Source organism: Hippichthys cyanospilos, chromosome 1 (assembly GCF_059441005.1).
Source record: "Hippichthys cyanospilos isolate Australia breed blue-spotted pipefish chromosome 1, RoL_Hcya_1.0, whole genome shotgun sequence".
NCBI classification, from domain to species: domain Eukaryota; kingdom Metazoa; phylum Chordata; class Actinopteri; order Syngnathiformes; family Syngnathidae; genus Hippichthys; species Hippichthys cyanospilos.
The window spans coordinates 11769595-11797336 of record NC_142369.1 but is presented as its reverse complement, the minus strand read 5'-3'; the positions used below and the strand labels follow the sequence as shown (position 1 = coordinate 11797336).

Here is a 27742-nt window from a genome sequence, read left to right as displayed (position 1 = left end):
CGTTATTATTGTTTTTAAACTGAAAAGAATTCACAATGACAAATAGTACACGCTGTACTTTTAGAAATTGTTTGTTTATTCATATATACATTAATATATTAATCTATAACCAAGTGGGGAGGGAATGTACAATGTCAAAAAAACGGTATATACAATCAATAAATAAACAGCGGGGATTTTTGAATTCTACATTGTTTTTTAAGTCTTGTTGGAAAAGGGAAAGTAGTGAAGAGCCTTAGTAAAGTTTGTCAGTCTTTTAGTTCAAATGGGTAGGGGGGAATCTGAACAAAGTGGAAGGCAACACACATCAAAACAACACACACACACACATACACACTAAAAGCGCCACAGGAAAGGTATGTGAACGCACACAAATGCACACACACACACAAACACTGTCCTCATCACCACAAATGCCAGCAGCACAAAAGAGACAATTTGCATTTTCCTGTCTTACAAACACACTCTCACATCCACGCACCAACACACACGCACACACATAAGGTCTTACTGGAATTGTAGAATGACTCTAAGGAAAAAGCATTGAATTCCTGCAGTGTGGCTAAAACGAAATGTGCTTTATCCTGCTGCACATGAAAGAAAAAGATAGCTGTTTGTCGAAGCGTGAAAAAAATAAAAATAAAAAACCTACCAAGGGCGTTCAATCACGTGTTTGTAAATGTAAAAAAAAAAAGACACTTGAGTATAGTACAAAATGAAGAAACGCAATATGTCAAGTCATTCATGTCACAATAAGCGCCATAACATGTCAAGTGATGTGTCATGTCATAAATTGTGATGGAATATAAATTGACGTAACATGCCAAATATGTCATTAAAGTGACATCATGTGTCATGTTATGAGATGGTGTAACATATGAAGCGGCATTGCAGGTGATGTACCTTAATTAACATGACATCAAGTGTCATCTTCAGATTTGTGACATGCCAGTGTCATAAATGGCCTAACATGTCAAGTGTGGTGTCAGTTCTGAAATCCTGTCATATCATGAGATTGTAGCATACTAAATGCCATGTTAACTGACATAACTTTAACATGTTAAGTGCCATGTAAGACACATTACGTAAAGTATGGCATCAAGTGTCACGAGTGTTACATCGTTACAGGTTTTGACAAAAGTGACAATTTGTTGTGGCATGTCAAGTGACAAAACGCTTATGTCACATGTTATGACACTTCGAGTGACAGGTTTCGTGTCTTACAATGCATTTAGCGAGTGCGTCCAAGGGGGCCGAGTTTCTCGATGCGGTCCATGTGTGAAATCGTCATCTGTTACAAGTTATGCCGGCGTGTAAATTAAAAATAAGACCCAAATATTTGTTCCCAGTGCAAAAGGCAGATCACTTGTTTGGCAACTTGTCCCTGCTAACCACATCAACTAGGAGAATTTTTGTTGTTGTTGTTCACAGTGCTTGACATGAAGCTCACAGTGACCATCTTCACCATTTCGACTTCATGCATGTCACAAATAAAAGAGAAAAAAAAAAAAAGACAAAATATGTCGGCAGTGGCAACAGGCAATTTTTTGTTTTGTGGCAGTGAAGACAAACAAAATAACCTTCCCATCCTGCTTTGCAGTCAGTGTCAGTCACAGCTCGGATTCCAAAGTGGTTCCTTTGTGTGTAAAGCAAACGCAACACTTCCTTCAGTACTTCCGCATCGTATCCCAAGACTTCCATTTCATCACTTCAAATGGTAAACTTTGTAATACAAACAGTGCTCAGCAGAAATGACTACATACATGCCAACAGGTAAAAAGGCCCAATTCTTTCCAGAAATAAACAAAAAAAAAATGTAGCAGAGTAAGTTTGATCTTCATAGTTGCATTGTTTGTGGACAAAAAATTAGTCTAATCATAAGTCTAATAAGTAAAATTTGAATTTCATATGACTATGATACGAAGGTTGTCTTTTTATGAATAAAGTCTTAACTTTAGGACAGTAAAAGTGTTTTTCCACAGGAAAAAATGTAATAGGAAAGGGGTTTCATTTTCAATTTATACTCTTACAAAAAAAGCTATAATCTTACGAGACAAAAGTCATTTTTAGAGAATAAAACATGTAATATTACGAGAAAATCCTAATATGATGACAAAAAAAGTCATTCACCAGGATTAATCATCTCTTTTAAGAGGTTTTCCCCCAAAATATTTCTATTAAAGAGGGGTTCATCACATAACAGCGTTTTATTTTGGGGGAGAAAAACATATGTTGTAAAACATACAACAAATTTTGAAAGGGAAACCAAATGTTCAAGACTATGTTATGGTTCAGTTGGGAAAACATAGGAAATGTTTGAGAAACAAACTTAATTTTATGGGAAAAAAGTATAATCTCACAATATATACATTTTTTTTTCGTGACAAAAAGTTGTCATGTTTCAATGAGTAAAATAATTTCTTTTTCGACCATACATTACAGTAAAGTGTTTGTTTGGTTTTTTTTAATTATGAAATAGTAATCATAACACAAGCTCAATGTTGAAATTGTATGGGGGAGAAGTAATAAACTTCAAGTACTGAAGTCATATTTTTGGGGAGAATTAAGTCACATTTTGGATGATAAGAAGGGAAAAAAACTATTTTACAACCATAAAATGGGTTACATTTTTCAAGGTCAACCTCAAAATTTAATTTTAAAGTGAAGATACTCACTTACAATGAATGAATGTATCAAAAAGTGGTCAAGAACATTCATGAAACTATGTCCTTGCCTGGGTTCAATTTTTTTCTCGGTATTGACTGAAAAACATAAACATCTGATTTGTCGTCATTTATGCCAAGCACTGAACATTTTCTACTAAGTGCAAAGTCATCAGTTAAAAAAAAGAAAAAAAAAGACACTAATTGCAACGACAGTTGATGGCCGAGGCCTGCAAGTGGTCAAAACTTCAAAAACCGTCTGCAAATTGTTCAGTTTCCAATCATGGCGACGGGTAAAATCAGCAGCACCATCTTTGAAGCAAAACATAAAGAAGGAAAATCAAAAAAATAAAAAAATAAAAAAAAATACACGGCACAGCTGACATTTACTGTACAAGTTGTTGTCCCTCCCATCAAGCATCATTTGACTCATGGTCTGTATGACCATCGGTCAAAATTGTGAGCATACGGAAAATCCAGGTCTGACCCACAGGACAATGTCTGTTTGACCATTTGTCAACTCCCTGGTACAAAGAACCTCTGGATCCTCCACGTCGGACATATGTCTGACCATACGTCAACACAATGCAGATCAGAACATCACCAGGATGCTGTAAAAAAAAAAAAAAATTAATCCAGAACATTTGATCATGTGTCAACACTGAGCATCCAGGACATCTGGATCCTACCCACGAGACAAGGGCAGTTTGACCGTGAGTCAACAGTACAGAGCTGAATGTTGTAAAAAAAAAATAAAAATAAAAAAAATTCCAAAGTGCGACCGCATCCTACCCACGGGACAAAGTCTGTTTTCCCGTGTGTCAACACAGGGCCAGGATGTAAAAAAAAAAAAAAAATCCAAAGTAGGACCGCTTTCCTGGCTGCTTGATGTAAACAAGGTGGTGACTTCGCCCACAAATTACGGTCCCGAGCTTCCCGAGGCCAAACTATAAGTGCTAAGGTGCTCCAGGTGGCGCTCTCGCGGTCTCCCGCCCTCAGAAAATCCCTTTGGCGATCTTCAGTCCTTTCTGCTTCATGCGGGGCAGCGTAGAGCTGGCCACCGTCTTGGCGCGCACGGGCCGCGCCGGACCGCGCTTCTTCAGCACAAAGTCATAGTTGGCGCTGGAGTTCATGGCGTAGAAGACGTTGGCGTTGTCGGGGATGCGGAGCTCTGAACAGAGACACACGGAAAGGCTCAGAAAATGGCAAACAGGCACATACAGTAGGCTGGCTTGTCGCGAACAAAGTTGTTAGCGGAGCTGTCGAGATGCCTGTCAAATTGCTAAGCTAGCTAAAATGAGGGTCAAGGTAGTTGTCAATGTGAAAGATACATAGCGTTGTGAAATCCAATTTATGTTTAAGATCATAATTAAAAATATTTGTCAAAGTGCTATTCAACATAGCTGCTAAAGTCATTTCAAGGTGATGGGGAAATAATTCAGGTAGTTTGATCAGATAGTTGTTTTATACCTACTTGTTACAGAAGTTGTCGGAAGGCTTGTAATAGATTGGATTTTTGTACTCATTTTTATTTTAACTTGTTTTGTTGTTTTGAAATTGAGTTTGTTTCAATTAGGTTTTGGAGCAAGTTGTATTTTTTTTAAATTTGATTTTGTTTACTTATTTAAGCACTTTAAAACAGACACTGCTGTGTATAAAGTGCAGCACATGTGGTGAAATTGGTCATGCAACTTCATGTGACTTCACTAAGATGGAGTTAGATTTGAAAACTTGAAGTAACGTCAAATAGCTTTTACGCTATTAAAATGGATTTAATCCTATTGAGGAAAATTCCATTTTAGTTGTATTCACTTTGTTGGTTTTCTGTTGACAAACTTTTCAACTTTTAAATGGATTTTTAAGTTTTTCATTTTTAATCTTGCAAGGTAGTCGTCAGGGTAGCTGCCAACATACAATAGTACCTTTGTCCTCCGAGATCTTCTGCACCAGCTCGTAGTCTTCGGTTTTCTCCCTCTCCAGATTGTGTTTGATCATCGCCTTGCGAATGACGGCCGGCGTCTTGTCCTGACTGGTCACCTGTGCCAAAGGATAACCATCAAATGCATGGCCGTCGAAAGGCTAGTCCATGTACAAAATAGATCATAAACCAGTGACATTTTGCAAACTTGGAATAAACCTACTACACAAAGATTGCCTATTTACCAAGATGCTCTTGTACATGTTTCCATTCTCCACGTCGAGGCTGACGCGGATGATGCAGCAGTCGTCCACCTGCTGGTTGTAGAGGGGCAGCGACAGCGTGGAGTAGTTGGAGACGGCCGACACCGAGCGCTTGTGCGAGCGCGACGCCGACAGCGACATCGCCGCGGATGACGACACCGAGGACGACGAAGCCGTGCTGGAGCCGGAAGCTGAGCCCGAGCTGGATCCCATGCCCGACGTGTCCAGGGACGACAGCGACGTGCACTCCCAGAACTGCAATATTACAAGTGCAACCCATATAAAGTGGTTGTATCTATCTATCTATCTATCTATCTATCTATCTATCTATCTATCTATCTATCTATCTATCTATCTATCTATCTATCTATCTATCTATCTATCTATCTATCTATCTATCTTGCTAGCTAACTAGCGCATCTATTAAGCTAGCTAGCTAACTAATTAGTGCATCTATCAATCTATCTATCTATCTATCTATCTTGCTACCTAACTAGCGCATCTATTAAGCTAGCTAGCTAACTAACTAGTGCTTCTATCTATCTATCTATCTATCTATCTATCTATCTATCTATCTATCTATCTATCTATCTATCTATCTATCTATCTATCGATCTATCTTGTGTATATTTTATATGTATGTATATTTTATATGTATGTATATTTTATATGTATGTATATTTTATATGTATGTATATATATATATATATATATATATATATATATATATATATATATATATATATATGAGTTAAAATAATTAAGAGCTGATGTTAAAGTTTCAGATGGATATTTTACATATTTTGCCATTTACTGCAGTAAATAAAATACAGTAATATTTTGTCTATATTTACTTTTAGAATTTCTTTTTTTCCAAGTCCAATTAATACCTTTAAAAACACATTTTGTCTCACGGAACGTGACCAATGACAACAACCAATCACTGCACACCTGATTTCTAGATATGGTCATGTGACATTCGCAAACGAAAGCCGTGATTGGTTGTTACTTTGGCCCTCAGTAAGTGATGTCATTTTCGTTCAAACGCAAGTGGGAAAAATGTTTGTTTAAAGGTGTTAATTGTAAGTGAAAATGAAGTTACCAAACTTATTATAGACAACATATTTTCATAGATCATACACAATATACCTAAAGTAACTTACTGCTGTAAATGGCTAAAATAGTAAAATATTTATGGAAAAAGTAAGGAGAAAATGTAAGTAAAATACATTAAGAGTAAGTCAAATATGTTTTAAGGAGGTGGTGAAAGTTTCTTCTGAGGTGGAAATCACAATAAAACATGACAGAAACAATGCCGTGCTTTAGAGGAAAAAATGGAAAAATCATCTAAGTAGGAAGTCTGAGTAAAATAATCTTAAAGCAAAAGTAAAAATATCTTTAAAATAATCTTGAGGCAAAAGTAAAATTATCTTTTGATGAGGAATCAAGTTTTATAAGTAGGAAGTGTGCATAAGATGTTAAAATAGTCCAACCCTTCGTGTGCAAGTGCAATTAAAAGGCGTTAAGAAGGGGATAAAAAAATGTACTGCAGAATTGGCGCAGTCTTTTAAGGTGGAAATGAGAGTAAAATAAAGTTTTATGGTGGAATTCAAAGTGAGCAGTACCGTGGAAGTCGTGTCTGCAGCCGACGTTTCTCTCCCCAGCGCCGACACAGAAAGTTTCACCGAAGGCGTAGACGTCTGAGCGCAAACACAAACTCTTATTATAATGAGTATAATTGTATAAAAAATAAAAACATCAATTACGCTATCGCGTCATCAATCACGGGAAGACTGCCGAGCGCTCACCTTCCTCTCGTGTCCCTCGGGCGAGTCCGAGAGGAAGCTGGCGTTGACGTCCTCCAGGTCGGAGCCGCTGGAGCTGACGGAGGTCACGCTGAGGGCGTCGCCGCTGTCTCCGCCGCCTTGGTACGGTCGGAAGTGGGCGTGGTCGAAGGACTTGGAGTGGGAACCCACAGCGCCGCCGCTTCCAGCCGCCGAGCAACCGGAGGAACCTTCTGCCAACTGCCGACTGGACACACGAGAAGCAACGTCACGGCTTCCGAACGACTTTTCGTCGAGTGGTTTCATATCATTTGATCGTAAAACCCCTATGTGCTGAAAAACATCTTTTTCTGCCTATGCGTAAACTAACTGATGCTAAGATAGCAACGCCAACTCACTCGCTCCATCGTTTCATGATGCCTCCGTTCTTCTTGGCCCGCAGCGTGTTGCTGGCCGACTCCGATAGCGGCTCGATGTCGCACGACAGCTGGTAGCTGCGGAACAAGATGGCAGAAAGTCAACGATACTGCGAGGGCCACTTGAACGCAACACCGCCCACGGCGGCCAGTTACCTCTCGGCCTCGCTGAGTTTCTCAGTGGAGGCGAACCACTCGCGGAAGTGCGCGTCCTGCGTGAAGCTGTAGTTGTTAGATGCCAGCTGCAGCAATTTGATCTGTGCGATCACTTCAAACTCCTGAAGACGTGGAAAAATATCACGTTAAGACCATGCCAACACATCATAAAAGCTACGTACAAATTTGTAAACATGTCAAGACACATAAAAAGACATCCAACACCAGATAAAAAAAAAACATCAGCGTAATGTAAAAACAACCTAAAATACATACCACAAAAATACTTTATAACAAAAACATCACGTAAACACTCAACAAAAAGTGAGCGCGAATAAAACAAGTTGAAAACCAAATCATCACACAAAAACATCCAGATTTACGCGAAGCACACACTAACATCAAAAGGGCATCTCGTTAAAAAAAAAAAAAAAAAAACTTTAAAATAATGTAGAAAAATAATAAAAACCATATCACAAAAATATTATGAAAGAGCCTAAAAAGAAAACACATGACAACACTGTGGAGAAATTACCGTACGTTAAAAACAAACAAAGAACACACAAAAAAAAACGCAAAAACACCATCACGTAAAAAAATATATCAGTGACCCATAAAAAACAAAAACAACACATTCAAATAACAAGTACTAAAAAAACAACCCAAAAAGACACATTAACACTCCATATAAAAATATATGGAAAAAAATGAAAACCACATAAAACTATCAACACTACAAAATAAATAATGTAAAAAAAAAAAAAAAACACAGCCACACAAGGTAAAAATCCACATTAACACTACATACATTTAAACCACAGCAATCGTGCATAAACGTACGTAAAAAACACAAAAAGCATTAAGCAACAAAAAAACACTACGGCCACACGTTAACCACATTAAGACAAAAACAAACGAAGGCATGCATTTCGCTAATCGACGCGCTAACTGCCCGTACCTTTCGTCTCTTCTCAAAGTTGATCAGACCGCCCTGAAACCCAAAAACAACAACGTTCATTAACAAATGATGTCGGATTAAATGCCAACTTTGCAGGTGACATCTTTGCAAAAATAAAAGACATTTAATCAAGTGAGTCTGTAAACATCATACACTGACTGCCATGTCTGCAGCGTGCGTTCATTGTGCCAACGAGTGTAAAAGAGGCACACTAACCTCGGTGTAGTCCTTCATGGCCGTGTCCATCATGACCAGGTCTGTCAGAAAGGTGCCCAGGTAAGGAATGGTGCCCTGCATCACTCCCTGAACGCAAAGCACACAAACACAATGAATGGAAGTGGGAGTTTGTACTGGTGCCGTTAGATGGCGCTGTGGTGTAATGACCAGGTCTCTCTGCTGCTGGTGTCTCCTCTGAGCCCGTTTGGGATTCATCTCCAAAGTAGCGAACTTGGACGTTCCCTCCTGAGGGGACATAACAACATGAAAGTCTTTCATCTGTTGGATATCCTCCTTTTACACAGTGCCCTCTAGTGAGGAGCGGCAAAACTGCAATTCCTTGTGTGCTGCGCATATCCCCAAAAAAAAATGCAATTGATCCACAATGCTTTTTAACTCTTTCTTCTTGCTTTTTAACGCCCTCTAGGGCGTCAGTATATATAAGCATTTTCACTAATCTTTCGAGGCCGGCAGAATATTGTGTGGTATGAAAGATTGATTTCCATTCCTGATTTAGAATGACAAGTATTTCATGTATGTGTAGTATGTATGGCAACACTGCCATCCAATGGTCACAATTATCACTACAGTGCTCAATTGGCTTAATATTAGATAAGCACTAGTCAGGGGTGTCAGCCACCCTCCATAAAAAAAAAAAAAACATTTTGTGAGAATTTTATCACTGACAAGTTTTAATTTAAAGTATTAAAACATTTGATGGTAGGCAATAAAAAACGATAGCAATGCATCTTTAGTAATGCTCTATACATAGTCATGTATGAGGAATGTAACCCACAAAGCTTCAGGAGGCCAACGTGGCCTGCTGGAGGCTGATAAAGCTGGCCGACGCCCCGAGGCGTTCCCCGACACTTGAGTCAGTTATCTTTGCACGGCAGACGGGTCCCCCAACACGTCATGTTCACGTCACGGGGGTTTCCCCTCTCACACGCCGAAAACCGGCGTCTACTCACCCGCACCAACAGCTCCCGGCTAAGCGAGTAGTTGTTGTCGTCAGAGAAGATTTCGGAAAGTTCTCGGAAGGTACGGAAACTCTCCCTGTGGAGACAAAAGCGGTTTAAAAGGGGGATCGTCGATGGAGCCATGAGACACTGGTGGGGGGAGGGCTGTTGTGTACGGACCGCGACACTTCCTCCCAGGTCCGTTTCAGGCGGTGGACAGCATTGCACTGCAGGGCGGACAGGATGGCTCGCAAGGAGGAGAAGTTCTTCAGGATACGACACTCCTGAAGGCAACACACAAAAAGTGTTTAAACGTCATGCACTACGGCACCTCCCCCACGGAAAAGTCAAAAAAGGGTTAGGGTTTGAAATTGGAGTTAGAGGCCTGAGTTAAGGTCTCAAACAAGAATCGGGGCTTGAAAGTTATGGTTTGAAATGAGGGGTTTTACCAAAGATTTGAAAGGTTTAAAATTAGGGTTGAGAAATCAAACAAGAGTTTCTATATGAGGCTTTCAAGTCTGGGTTTGGGTTTTAAAGAAAGGTTTCAAACCTATGTTAAGATTTCAAAATTTGGGGTTTAAATGAGGTAAAGGATTTGTATTTTTTTAAGGGGCTAAGGCTACAGGTCAAAGTCAGTGATTTAAAGAAAGTTTTAAAACTAGAGTTCCAAGACAAGATTAGAGATTTTAGTTAGGGTTTCAAGCCCGGTATTGGGTTTCAACAAGGAGTGGCGCTTCAAACTTACTGTTCACATTAGGGATTTAAAAACGGTTGGAGATCCAAGTCAAGGTTCTGGTTTAAAAAATGATTAGGTTTTCAGGTGTTTAAAATTGGGGTTTCACGTTTGGTTTAGGATTTTAAAGGATTTCAAGACTGGACCAGGGTCTTAAAGAAATGGTTTTAAACCTGAGTTAGGATTTCAAAATGAGATTAGGATTTTAAATTAGTCGTTTTTAAAGATGGGTAGGGTTCCAAGCCAAAATTAGGGCTTCAAAATCGGGTTAGGGTTTTTAATGTTGCATAGAAAATGGGGTTACTCTTTCAAATGAAGGTTTTACACAACAGTTAAGGTTCAGAGAAACTGGGTCAGGTCGGGGTGTTAAACTTGTGTTGGGGTTTTTAACCAAGGTTATGTTTTTAAGCCTGTGTCAGGGGTTTTAAAAAAGGATTCAAAGCCAAGGTTAGAGTTTAGATTTAGGGTTTCAAGCCTGGGTTTGGGTTTCAAACAAGGATTGGGGCTTCAGAGCGACAGTTTCACATTAAGGTTTAAAGAAGGTTGAAAGCTCTAAGATAGGGTTAAGGTGTGAAATTAGGGTTAGATTTTCAAACAAGAGCTACAAGTCTTAGGGTTTCAAAATTAGGGCTCTGAACAAGTTTCATAATTTAAATTTAGGGAGTTTTAAACAAAGGTTAGGATTTTAAATAAAAGTAGGGAATTCAAATTAGGGTTTTAAGCCTAGGTTGGGGTGTCAAACTGGGTTTCGAGAAAACGTCGACATTTGAAGTTAGGGTTTGAAATCTGGGTTCGGGTTTTAAATGTGGGTCTTAAACAACTATTAGCGAGGCAGCATGCCAAGTTGATCTTTTAAAACTGTGGTGGGGTTTAACATGAGGGTTCGAAAGAAGCGTTTTTGCCGTCAAGGCGTCCTGACCCGTGCGACGTCGATCCACCTCTCCAGCAGCCGGGCCCTCTGGTTGTGCTTGAGGGCGGCGTTGCTGAGGCTGGTGCTGATGACGCAGTTGGTGACTGAGTTGAACTGGGCCACGGTGGCGCGGATGGTGGGCGCCAGGTGCTCTTTGCCTTTCTTGTCGCGTTGGGACCAGATGCCCCCCAGGCAGTGGTACGGGACCACCTTCTTGAACAGGTCCTGCACATGTTAAGAGGACATCACAAATAGGTCAAGAAAATAATGGGGATGTGTGGTAATGTTTGGAAATAACGCGTGATTTTCTTGGGCCTTGTAAAAGTCCAGATAAATCAGATAAGAGATTATCATTTTCATTTGGGAAAACACAGCTTCATTCTTGTAGGATTGTGACGAATATTCTGACAAAAAGTGTTGTGTCCTTGTCATGGTTACAGCTTCTTTTAAAATATGACTTTGTTCTTGTTAAAGTTATTTTTTTTAACTGACTTTTATCACGATTGAAGCAGTTTTGCTGTTGTAAAAATGTTTTTTTTTCTTGAAAAGAAAAATCTACTTTGTTCTTCCTAGAATTACATTGATTTTTAAGTTTATTTATACTAAAACATTTTATCCCAACCTTTATTCTTATAAAGTTCAAAACTTATTTTTAAATACTGCTTCATTGCTGTAGTTTTTACTCTGAAAAATGCATCTGAGATTGATAAAGTTTCTTGTTAAACAAACTTGTTAACAATGGCAAAATGGCTTACTCCTTACAAGGCCTTCGGCTTTTTTCTTCCAAAAACACATCTTTGTGTGTGACTTACTGTGATGACAAAATGAGACCACAAATCTGTTTTACTTGAAAAAAAAAAATTTAAAATACAACTTCATTCTGGTAAGTATCCCGCAACAAAATAAGTCTGTTGTAAATATTATTATTTTGTTTTAAATACTACTTCATATAATAAGATATAGATATATATATAATATATTATAGGTCTACTCTTCTAGAATACATTTTATCTTGACAAAATGTCTGTACTTGTAGAGATGACAACATTTTTTTCTTGAGAAAAAACTTCATAATATTAATAACTTTCTAGTGTTCCTTTTTAATTTTCTCTCTTTTTTTGTTGTTAAAGCTTTCGGTTAGTGTTGTCAGTCTATAGTTTTCAATTATTGATATAATTTCACCTGTTGTTATGATTTCAGTTTTTCTGCTTCATGTCATTATTCTTTGTTATTTCTTATGTTGTTATGCTCACCGCATCCATGAGGGTGAACTGCTCAGCCACCATGATTGGGTCAAAGGACAGGAAACTGAAGGTGGGAAGCTCATCCTCGAAACCGCTCTCTTCCTGCGTGGCAAAAGGGCAGCCCAAGTGTTCACCTGGGGGGGAAAAAAACCATGAAGAAGTCATGTTAGAGGGTTTCAAAACGTGCTTTTAAAAGATTTTCAATTTGGTATCCAACAAAAGGTGGTTATGATTTATGCCAGTGTTAGAGATTTCATTTCAAAAATTTTCCATATTGTGTAATAACGCAATTTCAGTTTAATTAAGCCTTCAGATAGGAAAACAATTTTATGTCATAAAACACGCTTAGATCAATGACGCACAGATCCCCCCAAGCTTACTGTTGCCCGCTATCTTACCGTCAGTTTCAGGTTCGCACTGCTGCCGCCTGTGGAAATGCGCCAGCAGGTTACGAGCACGACGTTCTAGGTCCGAACCGGGGAAGTGAAGGTGGAGGTATGACAAAAGCTGGTGTAGGCAGTCGTAGCCCGGAGGAGACCAGAAGTCCTCAGAATACTGGTCCAGCCACGCACCCAAGATGGACGACACCGTGCTTCACAACACATGCTAACATGTTAGCATCACACAGGCTATTTTAACACTAGTTAACAATATGTTCCTGTAATCTCAAAATGCTAATATTTAAGAAAGATGAGGCCAAAAATGAATGATAAAAATGCTAGTTGTGCTAAGATGATAACATGATGGTGTCTAATGTTCTTGAGATTTCAACTCTTCATCAGATTAGATGCCTTAAAGCACAGGTGTCAAACTCAAGGCCCGGGGGCCAAATCTGTCCCGCCACGTCATTTTATGTGGCCCGCGAAAGCTAATCATGTAAGTTTCCTTGACCCTTGCTAAACTCTGTTCCAAAACTTTATAATGAAAAATAAAGTTGAGATTTTTTGGTTTGCTCTGTTACAGTAATGTAAACAATAAATGAATAAACTAGACTACTTTACTTTTGATTTCAAAACAACTAAGCCATCAATTTGCTGTCTACAGTAATAATACTGTGAGACAATTTAAAATCGACTTGGTTTCCTCAACATATCGGCCCAATGAAGGAAATTCTCGCTACAAAATGGCCCGCGACAAAAATGAGTTTGACACCTCTGCTTTAAAGGGCCTATATATGAAATTTTAATCATGTTACAATGTTGATTTATCACCCTAAATATGTTTCCTTTAATTCATTCATTTCAAAGCATTCCTTGCTTATTCTGCGCTTTCAGCAAGCTAGATGCAAACAGGACTAGCAATGCTAACACATTAGCATCTCTTTCACGTATGCCATTGAACAATGTTTCCGAGTGGGTCACGTAGAAAATTTAGACACTTAGCCCCACAGCAAATGAATGCAAAGCAAATGAAAACGATCAGATACGGCGCCGCGATGCTTCTCAAACAACAAGAAGCACTTACTTTCTGAGCTCAGTGCGGTCATCCTGGCAGACGCGATGGGCTGTCGCCACTGGAACATTCTGGAGCCTGGCGTACCTGGCAGGGAACACAAACAGATTTAACATTTTCAAACAGGTGTTTTAAACAGGGGTTAGGGTTTTAAATGGGCGACTGAAAGGAATGTTGAGGTATCGGTCAATACCTGTTGAGCAGCAGGTCAAGCACCTGCTTGGTGGTGGCAAAGGATCGGTAAGTGCACAGGAAGATGGTGACATAGGTGGAGTCTTTGCCTTTGAATGCCGTGACCATGTACTCCACCAGCCTCTCCAGGGTGCCCGCCTTGATGGTTCGCACCTTGCACGTTTCGTAAAGGCTGAGGGCGGAGTCGGTCTCCACGCCCAGCCAACGCTGCCCCTTGCTGGACGAGTGGTGCAGCTGCACCTTACGCAGCGTGATGGTGAAGATGGCGTCGTCCTCCACCTCCTCGCCGATCTCCTGCGTCGAGCTCTAAAGAGGGGAACAAAAAAAATAAAATGAGAGATTCAAAATACAACATGAAAGGCACGGACATGGGCGGATGGAGGGGACTTGGAAATTTTCGTGCCAGTTGATCCTGATGTGCTAATTTTACAAGATCAGTGTATGTGAGCTACGATTTGTAATTATTATTCGCACTCCCTCTCAAAAAGGAGTGCTGTATGAAACTTAAGTTCTAATGTTTCAGTCTCCTGCCGCCAACTCTAAAGCAGAGGAAAATAATTATGCGTTTTAAAAGATTGTTTTGCTGTTGGGGCTATGTGAAAGGCATTGAAGGAAGGGAAGATAGCGACTCGTCAGTTGTCCAAAGCATAACCTCGACGGGTCTTTTACAATCTGAAATGTTGCAAAATCTCCTTTCCTACCAGACATTTCCTTCCCGGGTCGCTTCAATGTGTGAAAGACACAAGACAAAATCTAGGGTATGTGTGAAAACTTTGCTGGATCGCTGTATGAAAGGAGCTGTTTTTTATGTTAAAAATAAAAACAAAAACAAACATTTGACAAATCTTTTCCTGGATGTCTGAAGAAAAGTAGTAATGGGAAAATTAAGCTTCATATACTACTTTTTGATATCTTTCTTTTGTCGCTCTAGATGGCACTCTTGGTGTAACGATGCAGTGGAAATTTAATACATTTTTCATTACTACCCTTTATTTTAAACCAACAGCGCCATCTGGAGGAGTACAAATATATCAGAAGTGGTTCATGAGGCTTCATTTGCGCACCACTAGAAGGCACAGATGTGGAATGAAGGGATTAAGGGGAATTGTAAGAGGTACCAGAAGTGATGCACTTATTTTTCAAATTCTCTGTGTAAAAATGTTATGTTTACACAATTTTTGAAAAGCCCTAAAGAAAATCTAAGATGACTGTGATGTGTGAGAAGTATGTTTGAAACTAATATTCTGAAATGCATTGGGTGCAAGTGACAAATACAAATGTCCATTGCAGTGAAACGAATCAATAGTAGTAGTAGGGGTTGTGGCAGTTTCTCTAAAAATACAACTATACAATCATGAATCACAACTTTTTTCAAGACTTCATGTAAGAAAAAAAATCATAATTTTTTATTTTTTTTTCCCTTCAGAATGACTTTGTTATCATAAAGCTCACAACTGTTTTTCATAGGACCATGTATTTTGGGGGGGAAAAAAACTGGGGAAAATGCTACCTTCAAGGCTGCTGGGAAATTGAAATGTTCCACTAAGAGCTGACAATTTGTTTTGCTTGTCGATTTGAATATATTTTTTATTATAATTTTTATTTTTTAATAGATTGATAGATTGATAGATCAACGCTGTAACAGTAGTGTTAAATAATGTGCATTATAAACCATGAACGCACTTTTTAACTTTTGCCTTTGTTGTTTATGTGGGTCATTGGCAGTCGAGCAAATGAGAACTGATTGAATGAAAGACTTTCTGTCTGTGGGTTGTTTCATAACAAGCTCTTTTCATTTCTTGTACGGCAAACAGCTAATATTTCTTTATTAAACGAAATTGAGCCTGTGATTCCATTTAGGACATGACCTCAACTTAGTGCTAGCTTGAATCGAACAACAACAAAAAACTCTTCTCCCCAAATAGCTTGTCGTAAATCAATGAATGAATGAGATGAAAACAGAAGAATTGCGCCTACAATCTTTTGCAGGAGTCAAATAATACAACAGCATGAGCAAAGTGTTCTCGTCGTACAAAACAAAGATTAAAAATGCACACAAAGCCTGTCCAAGGTCGCACAAATCCAAGTAAAAGGACATCAAGCTGTTCTCAAAGGACAAAATAGAGACATGTAGAAAAACTGCCAACACGTTTCAAAAAGATGTCTTCTTTTTGAAACTTGTTGGCACTTTTTCCACATTGTTTAACAAAAAAAGTTGCAATCTTGCAACAATTAAAATCAACACTTCTCCGTCTGAATCTTGAACTCATTTCTCTTTGTAAAACAAATGCGATTTTAATTACACCTTAAGGAGTTAGCCTTTAAAATACGTTTTTGTTATAACGTTAAAGCATTTTTTTCTTTTATGAGATTGAACAAATTAATCCTCAAATGTTCTTGAATTCTTTTAAGTTTTTCTTACGATCCTACAAATGTTTGGTCTAGAAAACAAACAAAAAAAATCACTCATAAGATCCTAATAGCCGTAAAACTATTGTCATAACATTCAGAAACTTGAAGTCATAAGTATTTTGCAGGTCACAAGAAATGATGTGGCGGCGCTACATCTGGCCCCTGGGCCTTGTTTGACACGTGTGTTGAAAGATTACGAAGATTTCTTCTCGAAAAACTGATGTTCTTCTGGTAAAACTGACTTTTCCTTTGTCAGTTGACTTGTGAGATTCGGATTTGTCAGTTTACAACTTTTGATATCAGTCTCATAAAACTGTTGCTTTCAAAATAATTCTGTAATATTTCTACTTTTCTCTTTCAAATGTATAACTTTTCATTCTAAAAAATATTATAGTTACAATTTTTGCTGTCATAAATTTGTTGTTTTCATAACTTTTTCTCATAAATGTACATGTTTTTTGAAACAATACTAATTATTTTCTAAGGTTCCGATTTTTTGTACTCTTGCATTAAGGCACAGGTTTACATTATATGTATGCGAATGGACAAGTGTAAATTTACATTGTGTGTATGTGAACGAACAGATGTGTTTTTTTGTTTTTGTTTTTTTTTTCATTTACATGACCACACAAGACATTTTTACAGACAATAATTGTCCAGACGAAAATATACAGAATAGACTTACGTCATTTTCATTGTTAAAAAGGTGAATGGATGGTTTTTAGTTTTAGCGTGAGGACCAGTCAAAGGAGCGCTAGTGGGTCATGTGACCTTCTTCCCCCGCCATCAGCATGACCACTCCCACTTGGTGTCAAGTGACGTCCAGTGGGACGCCAAGAAGAAAAGAATGGCGACCATTGAAAAGGAAAACCCTCAGTCAACCTCGGCGACTTAACGCTTACGTAATCCTCTGTATATTTGTGTGTGTGTGTTGGGGGAGGGCGAGATTATTAAAGGTGAGGATGTCACACAGAGGGTAGAGGACCACTCGTTATGAGAATGGACCAACATTATGCATTTTATATATATATATATATATATATATATATATATATATATATATATATATATATATATATATATATATACACAATATAAGATAAATATATATATTTAGTTCGAGCTTAGTTAAGATGATTTTTTTTTAAAACTTGTAGTAAATCAGTTACAGACAAGATTTTATACAAATAAAAACATAACACGCAAAAGACATTGCGAAAATTAATATTTTCTGAAAGGCCAAATTACTACATAATATAAACGCTACAAATGAAGTACTAATTGAAATTTTGTGTATAGTGTGTCAGTGCCACAACATGTGTAATAGTTAGTAATAGTAAAAATCCTATTCTATACAAGTATCCAACTTCATTTGATTACATAATTAAAAAAAATAATCTCTATTTGTTGTGTTGTTGTTGATTTTACGATTTATACAATGGCCAGGTACCCAGAAAAAGCCTCGATATAAAATAAAACCCTACCATTAAAAACAATCATAACAATAATAAATCTGTTTTCAGAATTGTGAACAGCAGTCCTGGGCGCGTGAATGCGCTCGTAATAAATTATTAGTAAATTATGAAGTTCAAAGCATAGCACTTTTCACAAACAGCTACAGTTGCAAGAAAACGCTTCACCAAACATAACAAAACGTAATAAAATCAAAACAAACCAAGAGCTGCAACCACATACTAATGCGCATCGGTTTTTTACATTTTGCCCCATGGCATCATTGAGTTCCCAAAATAATATGGAGAAATTTACAAGATTCGTACTGATCCCGAAAGACGAATGTGAATATAATATTTTAATAATATGATTTATATTTGATACCTACATTTTAACTTTCACGCCGTTTCCAACAATTTGGTTTGACGTGGGAATGGTTCGAATGTATTTCTAATGAAGTGTCCTGCAAGGAGACTCCTCATAACAAACGCAGCGATAAGCCCCCCCGGCACGGGCCTCACCTCCAGTTGAGGCAGGTCCGGGTCCAAATGCGTGAAGCTGTGCAGCACCACCGGGCCGCCGTCCGACACCTCTAGCCTCACCCCGTCCCACACGTTCCGCGTCCGCCACGACGACTCGAACATCTCGGCCGGGCCCGGCTCGACGTCGCCTCCGAAGCGGACCATGGGAGGCCCCCGAGAGCGAGGCCTACCGTCACCGTTGATAATGTGACATTTCAGCGACTTTGCACGCTCGCCGTGTCTGTTCGGAAGCTACGCTCCACAACTAGACTTTTTACTTCAATAGACGACGAAGACCGTGATGGTGATGAAGAAGAAAATGATGTGTTTATGGGAATCGTGACTCAGACAGGGACTTTACTAAGCCACGCCCAAAGACGCGCGTTGCCTTCGCGGCCATCGGAAAGATCGGATTTTCACATAACGCTAGAGCGATGCCTCTCCATTAATTTTTGCAAAGACACAAGCGAAAGAGAAAACGTTCTGCCCCCCCCCCCCCCCCCCCCCCACACACACACACACACAAACACACTCGCCGCGGTGACATTATGACCGTCTATAAAAGTGTATGAGTATACCTAAAAATGCATCCTTTTTAACATTAAAAAAAGACAAAAAAAAAAACAATATGAAGCAACTTTCAACTAGCGTTAACGTGGCTTTTTTCACAGGGTTTATATAGACGAGTCTGAAACGAAAAATAAATTTTAAAGTGCATCAAACTGCCTGAAACTTTAAAAAAAAAGTGTCAATCCTAATTTGGACTACAAACGTGTTGGACCAAATGAACCATTTGACGATGGAAAATACATTTCAAATAAAAAAATAATAATAAACATAAATTGATCTGAAACATTAAGACAGCAGCACCGATATCTTGAACATTTTAAAGTGGAAGAAAAAGGTGTAAAACATTTGCTGATTTGTTGCTGTTGTTGTTTTTGTTTTTGTGGTTCTCAAAATGGGGTCCGTGGACTCCAGGGGGGTTTCTGTGGCCTGACTGCGGGGGTCCAAGAAATAATTAGGGTTTTTGGTTAAAAATATGTATTTGTGTTCATTTAATATTATATGAAATTGTGACTCTATTCATGACTCTTCAATAAAGTGGGATGTTTTTTGGCTATTTGTTAAAAAGTCAATGAATTTTATGTAACATTTTAACAAAAATAAGGGAGAAAGAACATTTTGAAATGAAACATCTAAAACAGCCATCGTTGTTAATGTCAAAGTATTAAAAAATATAAATTGTGTCTATCATAGATATCAAAAGTTATCTGTGTTTAAGTTAAAGGTAATTACACAACATTCATTTATGGTCATCACATTTAGATGAAAATAATCAGATACCTTCTCTAAAAATCATCTATGTTTAGCACTTTGTGTATCAGTTCTCTTTTTTTAAAATAATCTCACAAACTTGACTTTCATAAATAGACTGAACATTCTTGAGTTTCTTACATTGATAAGAAACTTGGAAAGAATATGCAAAAATAAAAGTTATTTCAGGCGTTAATTTGTCAACAAAAGGGGTGATTTTTTTCTGGAACTATTTGTTTTAACTTGATGGAATAAAGCATCTGTGAGTTTCATATTTCATCTCTGAAAATCGTTTGCATTATTTTCAAAATGTGTAAGTTACAGGAAATAAATAATTCAACCACTTTAACGACTTTTAAAGAATAAACATCCCTTCGCATTAAAAAGGTCAACCATGGGCTTGTGGTAACAAAAACGCTGATGAATACAACAAATACGTTTCCAGAGTGTCCCTGAAAGCAGCATCGCTCTGTGTTGCGAAGGGAATCGGCAGCAGTTTTTGTTGTTGGGGTTCTATGGCAGCACACGCGCACGCGCACAACAGTAAGGGCACCATTTTTCTTATTGTATTGTGTGTCACTGCCCTCAAGCGGCCAATCTATTCTTTGTTGTTGTTTTTTTCTGGAGTACAGTATTTTGATTTTCTGCTCCACATTGCATCCCATTTATAATGTCGCAAAACGGTGGAGTGGAAATTTACTTGCAAGTCATTTTATGGCTAAACCCTAAATGTTTTACTTTATGCGCCTAGGTTAAAAAAAAGGTACTTTGGAGCTATGAAAACAAATAAAACAATAAAAGAAGCTTTAATGAGAACTCAATTGTTAGTTTTGGTGTAAAAGTATGTTTTTAACATTTTTTTGCAAAGTAAAAAAAAGTCAACTAGATCAAAATGTATATCGTAGAGAAATTATGAATATTTCAGTTGATAATGAGTGGAGCTGCACAGAGACAGAGAACAACAACACTCACTGGCATGTATTCTTTATCCTCTGCAAAGAACAACTAACAATACTGTCACTTACTGCAGAGGCTTGACGATTTCCATGTGCTGTAGAACCATAGATGTACAAACACGATATTTGGCAAAAAAAAAGCTTAATTACTTACATTTAGGATCATTTTAAAATGCTGTTATAAAGTTTAATATTATAGAGTCCTTTAACTTATTGAAAAAAAACTTTTGGGGGGATAGAGATGATGAAACAGGGATGATGATTTTTTTTCCCTCTTATTATAATAATGGTCAAAATATGACAAATAAAATGTACTTTTTGGGCGTGAACCTCTCGTCAGGCCATGAGCCAATGGCCATCTCTACTTAAGTCGTCTATATCTTTTGTTTAACCGATCATTGGATTCTTTGCCAGAAATGAAATGAATAATGAATATATGATCATATATTCATATATGATATATTCAGCAACGGATTAAAATATTTTTTATTGTATTTTACCTTCAGTTATTAAGGAATAAGGAAGGTGACGTGCGTATCAGTGGTAAGAATTTGAGGTTGAAAAAAATTGATATCCTGTATGTAGGTCTAGTAAAATTACTCCTTTTTTGTTTGGAAAATCTAACTATTGATTGTAAAAGTAAAACTATATTTTCAGTAGATATAACCCCACTAATGGACAACAATGAGCCAAAAAAAAAAAGGAAATTAGAAAAAACACAGTCAGGTTTAACCACAACATGTGTGTCCAAAACCAAGTTGTGCAAAACAAACCAAAAAAAATCAATAGGACATCAAATAGACCAAGAGTAACCACCATTTTGTTGTTTTTGCGCCATGTGGCACGTGGACCTACTTTTACACGTTTGACAGTAAGCCGTGTTAAAAATGCTCCAGCACAACACTCTTTTCCTTTTTCTCCTTTTTTTTTGTGATCTAGCACGTGGATGTCTAGCTGCATTTTAGCCAAGCAAGTCCAACCTGTGTTCCGGTCCCGTCAAAGTCTCCGACCTCCCAGCAGCCTCCCGATCGGACCAGCAGTCCGCAAGTCCAACGACTCCAGCTCCCCATCTCCGAACCCCGAAGGAAGTTCGCCCGACACACTGCTGCTTGTGCGCCCCTTTAAAAGTGGGGCGAAATCCCTCGCGGACGCCCTCCAGCTCACCGCATGTTTGCTTTTCCAGCTGTGTCAACAAGCGCAGGAACAACACTGGGAAAAAAATTAACTTGTGGAGACTTGAAAGGAGTCCGACCCGGATGAAGTCTGCGAGCCGGGCGGCCAATGAGACAAGGATGACAAGTAAGACGAGAAACCAAAACTAAGCTCCGACTCAAAGGTGTGGGGAGGTCCCAAAGGTGCTCCAAGATTGATTCCTCTAACACACACACAAGGGCGTTTTGACATAATAGTGTCAAAAAGGGGCCAACTCAACTTTTTGAACCCAAAAGTTGGGTCATGTCAATAAAATAAAATCACAATTTTGGGGTTGTATCTATTGTATTTTCATTCATCCCCAAAAGTTGGGTCAAAAATGCATAAGACGTAAAACGGCCCAAATTGGGTTGTCTCTGCAGAGTGGGCAATTAACACTCGAAGGCGTCTTCACAACATGCTCACACAAGAGCGGCAAAGACACGACCAGACACGAACAAATGCTACACATGCGTACACACGCTAACAGTCAACCTGACTTGCAACCTAAACCCAAGATAGAGACCTGTTTTTGAAACCTTAACTCAGAAGTAAAAGCAAACTCAAAACCCGAATTTGAACCTGTAAACTTGTCGTGAAACCTAAATGTTACATTTTGATTTTATCCACAGTCTCATTTACAATGCCTTGAAACCCTGAATTAAAATAAATCGAATTCCCAAACCCAGGATTGAAACCATACCTTAAAAAGCAATCTTAAAACACTCAATTCAAACTTTGAAACTCGAGTAATGACTACAAAAACTAATTTGGAACCTCACCTCGATGTTGAATTCCTAAATCATAACCTTGACTTGAAAAACACAGCCTTGAAAACTCAAATTTGAAACCCTTGTCCTGAAACCCTAATTTAAAAGGCCAACTCTTTCTTTAAAACCCTAATTAAAGAAAAAAAAAAAAACATTGCTTGTTATCCTAACTTGAAACCCTAATAGAGCCTTGGAAACACTCATTTGAAACCCAAATGCCAAATCCCAGAAACCAGACCACGGTCTTGAAACCCTAGTTTCATCTAGAAACCTTACCTACCGGTCATCCCAATTTGAAGACTGAGAATTCTTTTTCGAAATGCTAGTTTTGCCTCAAAACTCTAATTCTGCATTCAAACCCTAATCGCATCTTGATACCTAAGCGTCACGTTACTGCACACACATGCACCTAACAAACAACAAAAACTGCTGAATAAATCATAATTTGCACAACAACATATTTTGCTCTATCTTCCTCATTTGTATACAGTTTTTTTTCCACTCAATCTACTCCATAATATGCTCAGAATGTAAGTCTATTTATTTATTAGTGGTTTATTATTACTGCCCTTATTGCTCTATTACAGTTTTTTTTTTATTGCCTACCTTATTATTTGCTTGATTATGGAACATAGTCTGACAATAGGAATTTGATTGTGTGGTATTACTATGCATATCTTGAATCCTGTCTTGACAGCCTAACCCTATTTTGAAACCCCAAAACTTCACTCTTGTTTGAGTTTGAGACCATAACACTGTTGAGAACCTTAACTTGGAATCTTAATCCTCATTTGAAACCATAAATTGACAGCCTGACACTTTTTCGAAACTGTAATTTCTGGGTCTTAAAACAGGACTTAATGTAAATTCGATTAATCAAATCTACTAAACTGGAAATCCTTATTTGAAAGCCTGACTTTTGAATCATTTCCTATGAAGGGCTATCAACACACGCGCATAGAAAAGTAGTGACGGTGGCGCCCTCACCAGGTGGTCCATAAGAAATATGGGCAGGTGTAACGTGCCCATCATGGTGGCCGGCTGCTGCGCCAACGCTCTCGGCACATTGAAGCATTCCTCCATGTTGTTGTTGCATCAACCGCACCCTCGTCCCGATCTGCTGATCCTGGTCCGCCAGTGATGGTCTACAAGTCCTGATCCACTAGTCCCAGGCCGCCTCTTGGCTGTCACCCGACCACATGTTGCCTTCATGCAGCGGTTCGGTCGGTTTTCACATCCCCACTGATGGATTGTGGGGTTCTGAGGGGATGGGGGAGGGGGGCGGGGGCGCTGCAGCTCTGCGACTCCCCTCTCACTCGCTGTGTTTTTTCCTCTCACGCAATCCAGTCTCTCTCTCTCTCTCTCTCTCTCTCTGTTTCTTGGTCTCTCTCTCTGTCAGAGCCACCTGCTGGAATGTTGTGCTCTCATAAAAGTGTCTCCTCTGTTGCCGTGGCAACTCGCCACCAGTCAATCAAAGGCAACAGCAAGAGCGGTCTGCTTCCTGTTTAGGGCAAGTCGCAGGCAGCAAATACAACTGACCGTGATGTGGGTTTAAATCAGAACAAAAATCCTTTTTCAAGTGTAAAAAGAAGTCTGGAAACAGTTTTTTTTTTTTTTTTAGGTGACTGTGTTGTTGTTGTAATGTGACACTTTTCTACGTCGCTGCAGTGCAGGAAGTGAAAGTGAAAGCTGGCTTTTGTGCGGCCAAACTATCATGTTGATCTAAATCTCCTGCTGCCTCGCTAAAATACAGCATGACAAACAATTGGGGTTTCAAAGTAGGGTTAAGTTTGCAGAATTAAGTTTGCAAATTGCGATTTCCAGGCTGGGTTAAGGTTTCAAACAAGGCTTACAATTTCAAGGAAATTTTAAGTTTAGGGTGTCTCACAAGTAATAGTGTTTTACATTAAGGTTTAAAGTCAAAGTGCAAGCCAGAGTTGGGGTTTCTAAGTAGAATTTCAAAGTAGGCTTTCATGCCTTAGATTTCAAAGAATGTTTAGGTTTCATGTTTGGATTTCAAACTAGCTTTAGGGTTTATGTGAGGTTTTAGAATTTCAAGTTCAAAGCCTGTGCTAAGGTTTAAAGGTAAGACTTAAAGTAGGGTTTTAATCCGTAATTAGGTTTACAAATTAGGATTTCAATTCTGGTTTAGCACAATTTTAGAATTGCAAGGTTAGTTTTAAGTTTAGTGTTTCACACAAGTTTAGGGTTTTACATTGGGATCAAGACAGGGATAAAGCCAGAGTCTGGGTTTCAAAGCAGGATTTCAAACCAGGTTTAGGGTTTAAGTGAGGTTTTATGGTAGGGTCTCAATTCGAGTTGCAAATCAGAGTTTTAAGTTAAGATTTCAAATATCCTCTTGCAAGTTCTTGTCGCCATGGTAACATGTGTCCCGGTGTGCATTTTTTGCACAAGATAGGTGTGATTGGTCGCCACCTCGCACGCCCTTTGCTTCTCTTGGCACTGGCTGCTGGCGATGGGCGGCCATGTTTGACGCCAACGCGTGGGAACAAAGCGGCCATTGAGCTACCATTCATGTGCTAATGACACTAGCCACGTAGCGGAGGATGTCCCACACATGAATGCTGTCCCACACATGAATGCTGTTGTCGTGGCAACGAGCAGCCACGGCGAACACTTTCTGCAGACTCACTGACTGTGCAAATATTCACGTAACTTTTCCACCAATTCAGCCAATCACAAATGCCCAATTAAGTGCAAGTGAATTCTACCCAGCAACAAATGGCTTGCTTTGAATTCAGGGGTTTCTGTGTGTGTGCGTGTGTGTGTGTGTGTGTGGGGGGGGGGGGGGGGGGGGGGGTGACTAATCTGCCTCTTTTTTTGTTTTAGTTTTCTTGTTTCAACATCCCGAGAGTTGAAACTAAATTCCTCCAAATTCTTTTTTTTATGAAAGGTTTTTTTCAATAAATGAAAGGGAAAATATTACAAAAAGTGAAATATTTAGGGACTCGTATTTAACTTGACCACACTTGGTCTCTTTCACACCATCAGGACTTTTAACTGAACTGTCTTAATTCTGCCTAGCAACAAGTGACCAGACAAACATGCCACATAACCAGAAGAAACCATCTTTTTACACAGGCCATCAGCATCTGCATTTTCATGGCCTTTGCATCCATCCCTATTCTGTGTGAAAGGCACAGCAAATTTTCTGACTTCTGAGGTTGTAATCGGGTTGGAGGCTGTCTCAAATTTTTGATAAAAGAAAGCTGGGCCCAGGTGAGATCATCAACGCCACTCCCTTCACCCCTGAAATAATTGCATTACAACTACATCACACATCATACCAAAACATCATCTAATTATCAGATTGATGGGACGCAGAGTTGTTGTCTTAAAGTAAGCACAGCTGCAACAACCTGAATTTACTGTGTTCTGCATAAAAGACACAGACTGATCAATGTTGGTTTAATTCTCCGATGAACTAATAATGGAAATTATGCATGCGAGGGGCTATGTTTTGCATGATCTCCATTTGAAAACAAAACAATCGCTTGGTTATGTATGAAAAGCAAAGGAGGGGAAATCCCAAATCTCCTGTTAGTTGCAGCTGCTGCTTTTCAGGATCTCTGTAAAATACATGTTATGGTTGGTGACTCCATTTGTTGTAGTAAAAGATCACTGGGGTCACTGTGAAAAGCAATAGCAACAACATCCTTGTCATATTAAACCAGTGCTTCTCAATTTTTTGGGGCAGAACGCCCCCCCCAAGAAAGAGAAAATCTTTCACTCCCCACACTCACCATGCCGACTCTAAAGATTATTATCTATAAAAGTTGTATTAGCATACCTAAAAATGTAGCCTTTTAACACTAACAAAAAAAAACTCTCAACGAGTGTTTACTACATTTTTACAGGGTTGTAGTTACAGGTTACTTGTTGTACTTCTTTTCTTGCATTTGCACTTCACATGGCAAAAATAAAGACTTTCTCTGAGGTCATACCCCCCCCCCCCCTTCCTGCCATTTTCACATGCCAGAGGTGCCTGCATCACTATTTGAGAAGAACTGCATTAAGCAAACACTGGGTTTTGTGCAAAAAGCAAAGGCGGATACATGTTACATCAAATGTTAGGTGTGTCTATTTTGCAGCATGTCTGTGAAAGGAATTAACGTGTGATAGCACCATATTAAGCAATTGCTGGATTCTGTGTTAAAAATCAAAGAACAACAACTTCCATATCTACGTGTACTACTATTTTGCAGAACCTCTGTGCGACACAGAGTCATGACTGATACCATCATGCATCAGAGTAAATACTTGCTGGGTTTCATACAAAAGACAAAGTCGAAAAAATGTTGGATCTCTCTGTGAAAGGGGTTGATGATTGGTTATACCATTTACTAGAAGAAGATAATCGCCAGATACTGTGCAAAAAAAAAAATCCAGGACATGGTAATTTTGCACAGTCTCTGTATAAAATTATTAAAAGTCAAATGAAATGAAGATAATGCATTATTATTATGTATTAAACCGAAACAGTTAATGCTAATTGGCCCAATTAGCCGCATGCAAATGAGCCCTGGGTCAAGGTGTGCTTTTGAAGACAAAATAGTCCATCTTTTAACGCCTTACCTGTTTTTCCAGCATGATCATTCTTTCGCTGTCATGACCTTCATGAGCGTGTTGAGATGCACATTCAGTCGGCCAATCAGTCGCTCCCCTCGGTTAGCATCCTCATCGAGAGAAAGAAAAAAAGGGGGACGAGTGGAGAAGGGGAAAACGAGCTAACTAACTTAGCCGTAACGCTAATCGACAGCTACGGTATTTAAATGTCCTCTTCGCCGCCAGCATGTCTCCACATGGCGTGGTGGTGGAGGGGGGTGAAAATCAGCGAAGGGTGAAAAAAAGAGCCAGCCGTAGAGCTAAAGGGATAGCTAAGCGTTAGCCGGCTAAAGAGCGAGCGATGGTGTTTGTCTCCTCACGCTGTCATCCGAAAACAACACGAAATCCGCGGCGGGGTTGAGAAGTAGATGTTCTCTAACGTCGCTTCTCTACACCAAGACTCCATGATCATCACCGTCGCTGTCACCTTCGCCGCCGAAGAACAGTCACCCCGGCTGGATGCGGCGATGCCACCGCGATCGTGGATGCTTTAATGGATGCTGGGGAAGGCGGAGGCGAATCTCTGCTTTCGTGACCAGTGATGCCCCGTTTACGATGGTCGTGAACGCCTCACACGTAGTATGAGCGTGTCAAATGTAGAAGGCACTGGAAAATCCGGAGGGCCATCAAACG

General features: G+C 39.1%; 1 protein-coding gene across 2 annotated transcripts; it reads right to left on the bottom strand.

Moving 5' to 3' along the window:
• Positions 1-55: 55 nt before the first annotated feature.
• Positions 56-27588, bottom strand: ralgdsa (ral guanine nucleotide dissociation stimulator a). 2 transcript variants are annotated; one of them, XM_088427553.1, is made up of 18 exons: positions 27080-27588; positions 13866-14170; positions 13685-13759; positions 12619-12812; positions 12230-12354; positions 10986-11201; positions 9514-9617; positions 9346-9430; positions 8543-8620; positions 8375-8461; positions 8159-8191; positions 7201-7322; positions 7027-7122; positions 6653-6875; positions 6470-6544; positions 4827-5099; positions 4586-4700; positions 56-3834 (listed from the first exon to the last, which is right to left on the bottom strand). In XM_088427553.1, exons 1-18 carry the CDS (start codon positions 27098-27100, stop codon positions 3659-3661), a joined length of 2403 nt encoding a protein of 800 aa, XP_088283679.1. In that variant the 5' UTR covers positions 27101-27588; the 3' UTR covers positions 56-3658. The 2 variants fall into 2 exon arrangements, with proteins under 2 accessions (XP_088283679.1, XP_088283671.1); XM_088427545.1 differs by lacking the exon at positions 27080-27588 and adding an exon at positions 18250-18620.
• Between the last annotated feature and the right edge of the window lie 154 nt (positions 27589-27742).